Genomic DNA, 4,063 nt, shown 5'->3' on the forward strand with positions numbered 1-4,063 from the left:
CCGTTAGGATTCTATCAATCAGTAACCACCCTTGGTTTGATAACCTTTATTAATATGTTTAGTAAGATACAACAATTTTACTAAGTTTAACTACACTTAACAAGCTTTATTATGGATTCCGTGGTTGTTGTTGCATCTTTCGTTCTCCCGGTTTTGGTGAATCCGTGTCCTATGGCTGGAGGAGCAATAGGGTTCATGTTTCAGCTGTCGAATGTGAGTATTATGATGATGCTAGTGATTAAGGGAAACTATTTGCTATTTGGTGGGTTGTGTGGTTGGAAAGGAATGACATTTTGATTGCTAAGAAACAAGTGAAAAAGGCTTTAAACTCTCTTGTTATAGATATCAAAGTGTTGCTTCTTAGTTGGCCCATTAATGTTGAATCTTTTAGAAATGTAAAGTTTGATGACTTCGTTTGGGAAAGCTTGTAGTAGGTTATTGTAAGCTCTCTAAGTGCTTTGCTAATCTCTTCTTGTATCTTTCGAATGTTCTATCTTGACACCCTTTCTTATTTATTTATCTTTACTTTTTTCAAAAATAAAAAATGGGAAAATATTTGTTGTGTTTTGACAATTTTAATTGAATAGTAAATTCTAATCCTTCTACTTGATCTTAAATTTTGATCATTTTAGCCATCCCAAAGATAGAATAACAAAATGGGATTCCAACAGACACACAAAATTAATTTTACTCAGGAATATTACATTAACAAGTTGGAAGCCAAATAAGCTAAGCTCCAACAACATACTGCTATATTAATTGAACAGGTTGTTGTGCTAACCTAGCTACCAGGGAGTCTCATGGGTAACCTAACCAAGGGAGCCAAAGCAGATGTTGTATCTTTAGTTCGCCCGATTTTAGTGAACCCGTGTCCTATGGATGGAGGAGCATTAGGGTTCATGTTTCAGTTTTCGATTTTGAGTATTATGATGATGCTAGTGATTAAAGGAAAATATTTGTTGTGTTTTGACAATTTTAATTGAATAGTGAATTCGAATCCTTCTACTTAGCTCTTAAATTTTGATCATTTTAGCCGTCCCAAAGATAGAATAACAGAATGGGATTCCAACCGAAACACAAAACTAATTTTACTCAGGAATATTACATTAACTAATTTTAATAATCAAAGAATATTACATTAACTAGTTGGAAGCCAAACCATCTAAGCTCTAACAACATACTACTACATTAATTGAATAGGTTGCTGTGCTAGCCTACCAACGAGCCTCATGGGTAACCTAGCCAAGGGAGCCAAAGCGAATGGGGGGCTGAGATTGTGTCACAAGGGGAGTTAACTCTACCTTCCATGTTAATTCCTGCAATATTACGCTATTGGGGGCTCGAACCTGGAACCTGTTGGAAAATGCGTTCAAATAGAGGATGAAATAAACACAAAGAAATTATTGTATTCCAGACTTTCAAGGCTCGAATATATTTCTTTTATACGATTATTTCTACCCTCCCAATATTAATTGGAGATTGCAACAGGTATGCGAAATAATGCCTTCAAGATACAATGAAAGCCCTACAACAGAGAAATTGGATTCCAGGTTTGCAACCCTTGACCCAACCAAGAACACACGAGAGAGGTTTCTGATGATGCTTTAGAAAGAGATAAAACAAGTTAAATTCGTTGATGAGAACTATTTATAAGGATATTCATGCGTATATTGTTCAGTATTTATCGACACGTGCTGATGTACTTCCTCAGGCGTATATTGTTCTCCTCAAGCAGTTGCAAGATTCTCTTCCTCCGCGCCCAGTGAAAGAGGTGAAATTATATAGCTTATCAGATACAGTGTGTTCTCATATCTCGATTAAACTTTCAAGTTGTGTTTCAAGTTCTAATCACTTAAAGAATAAAATAAATAAGTAAGAAGTAAAAGGTCAGCCTCTGCTTCTTTTCTTTGAAAAATATGCATTAAACAGTCCAATACGCTCTTTGCTGATTCATCATCTTATTGCACTGTTATTGTTTTTACCTGACAGTTTCTGTTACAATAGGTTTGCCGAACTATTCAGAAAGAGTTGGGAAAATCTGTGGATGATCTCTTCTCAGAATTTGTTGAAACTCCTCTTGCAACAGCGTCGGTAAGATTCTGAGACTAAACCTTAGAAACCTGCTTGAACCAACTTGAATGTTTATAGGGACTAAATGCAGTCATATCAGAAATTTAGAATCAATGCTGGATGGACATATGTAGGATGCTCTAAATGAAATAGGTTATGATACCATCTTAGCATTAAATCATGTTATTATGCTCATTTAGCGAGGAGAGAGTAATTTTTGAAATTAGTAGTACAAAATGTTGAATAGTTATATCATGCTTTTCTTGCAAATGAACAGCTTTTCAATGTAATGGGACTAATGGCTGTATAATCTTCTCTTGATGTCTTTCTTATCCAAAATGTAGATAGCACAAGTTCATCGTGCAACTCTAAACGATGGGAGGAACGTGGTTGTTAAAGTTCAGCATGAGGGCATCAAGACAGTCATACTAGAGGTTATAGATTTCTTTAACTTCGGTTCTGATGAACAAATTATTTGAAGTAGTCAATTTGTGAGTGTTAAGCATTCCATCCCCTTGCAGGACTTGAAGAATGCAAAGTCGATAGTTGATTGGATAGCATGGGCAGAACCACAATATGACTTCAACCCGATGATCGATGAGTGGTGCAAAGAAGCACCCAAAGAACTGGACTTTAATCATGAAGCTGGTAATAGTTTCCCCTGATATAATCAACATTGATATGATTTCAGAATACCTAAACTGGAATGAAGGATATTTTCTGGTTTTTGATATTTTCTAGGCACAATAGTTTTTTACATTGGATAGTTGCGGCGTTTTGTTTGAATTTTTGACCCACGTTAACGATGCAATCTGTGGTTGTGTAATGTGCATACATACAGAGAACACGAGAACTGTCTCAAAGAACCTTAACTACAAAGACAAGCGGGATAATGCTGCCCCTGGGAATGCCGTCGATGTCTTTATTCCAGAAGTGATTCAGGTATAATTCTTCGAGCATCACCCTGACCTCATGATGCTTATCATGTGAAAGCATTGGAAAGACATGGTAGTAAGCCAATAGTTGAATCTTTCCAGAGATTTTCTATCAACATTACTCTATAAAGTACGAACTAAATATTCATTCGTTTATTGCAGTCATCGGAGAAGTGCCTTGTTTTAGAATACATGGATGGAATTCGTTTAAATGACAAAGAATCATTGGATGCTTTTGGTGTTGACAAACAAAAGCTCCTTGAAGAAATTACCCGTGCGTATGCCCACCAAATATATGTGGATGGATTTTTTAACGGTGATCCCCATCCTGGTATGCGCCTCATCTTTGCAAACTTATACTTCTATGCCTGGGAGTGTATTAAACACTGACAATATTAATTTAGTTGCAATTCATGTGAACGTGTCGAAAGGTGTTTACATATGGTTGATGCTGATAGCACTTGCTTGATTTTTTTTCTCTTCCTGCTCTCTCGCTATAGGTAATTTTCTTGTGAGCAAGGAACCCCCACATCGTCCGATTTTGCTAGACTTTGGTCTTACAAAGAGAGTGTCAACCTCTATGAAGCAAGGACTTGCGAAGATGTTCCTGGCATGTTGTGAGGTTCGTAGATCTTTTCTTCAATTTTGTATTATTTTAATGAAAATCTATTATTCAACCAATAGTTTAACTGAAAAAGCTAAGCAACGTATCCCCTTTTATGCACTTATTTCTTTGTTGTTTTTTCGATCCTTGATGAGCCAAATTGGGCACTCTGGTACCGTTTGGTCTGTAGGAAGCTATGGGCGTTCTACCTTCTTCTTGTGTGCATTTTTCTTTTCTTCCAAAGAAGCTCGAAAAACCTCATAAATTAGAGTTATGAATTACATTCCTTGAGATTTTTGTAAGTGGATATCAGTGAAAGAAATTTAGTTAGTGCCGTTGCGACTAATAGGTGTTTATAGATAATTGCGCTGCTGATTGATATCTATATTGTAGTTTCTCTTCAAATAGAACAGTTAATGACTGAATATAGATCAATCTCTAAAACTAAAAAAAA

General features: G+C 36.1%; 1 protein-coding gene across 1 annotated transcript; it reads left to right on the top strand.

The window, feature by feature from the left end:
• Positions 1 to 1,636: 1,636 nt before the first annotated feature.
• On the top strand, positions 1,637 to 3,892 carry LOC113342890 (protein ACTIVITY OF BC1 COMPLEX KINASE 8, chloroplastic-like). The gene is made up of 7 exons (XM_026587270.1): positions 1,637 to 1,771; positions 2,005 to 2,091; positions 2,415 to 2,504; positions 2,592 to 2,718; positions 2,912 to 3,012; positions 3,168 to 3,336; positions 3,506 to 3,892. The coding sequence occupies exons 1-7, from the start codon at positions 1,637 to 1,639 to the stop codon at positions 3,871 to 3,873; spliced, it is 1,077 nt and encodes a 358-aa protein (XP_026443055.1). The 3' UTR covers positions 3,874 to 3,892.
• Positions 3,893 to 4,063: the final 171 nt, after the last annotated feature.

This window comes from Papaver somniferum, unplaced genomic scaffold, assembly GCF_003573695.1.
Source record: "Papaver somniferum cultivar HN1 unplaced genomic scaffold, ASM357369v1 unplaced-scaffold_4882, whole genome shotgun sequence".
NCBI lineage: Eukaryota > Viridiplantae > Streptophyta > Magnoliopsida > Ranunculales > Papaveraceae > Papaver > Papaver somniferum.

Coding starts and splice junctions, on each gene's coding strand:
- LOC113342890 (XM_026587270.1), top strand. CDS start 1,637: ATGAGAACTATTTATAAGGATATTCATGCGTATATTGTTCAGTATTTA. Junction 2,505..2,591: donor TCAAGACAGTCATACTAGAG/GTTATAGATTTC, acceptor ATCCCCTTGCAG/GACTTGAAGAATGCAAAGTC. Junction 3,013..3,167: donor TTATTCCAGAAGTGATTCAG/GTATAATTCTTC, acceptor CGTTTATTGCAG/TCATCGGAGAAGTGCCTTGT.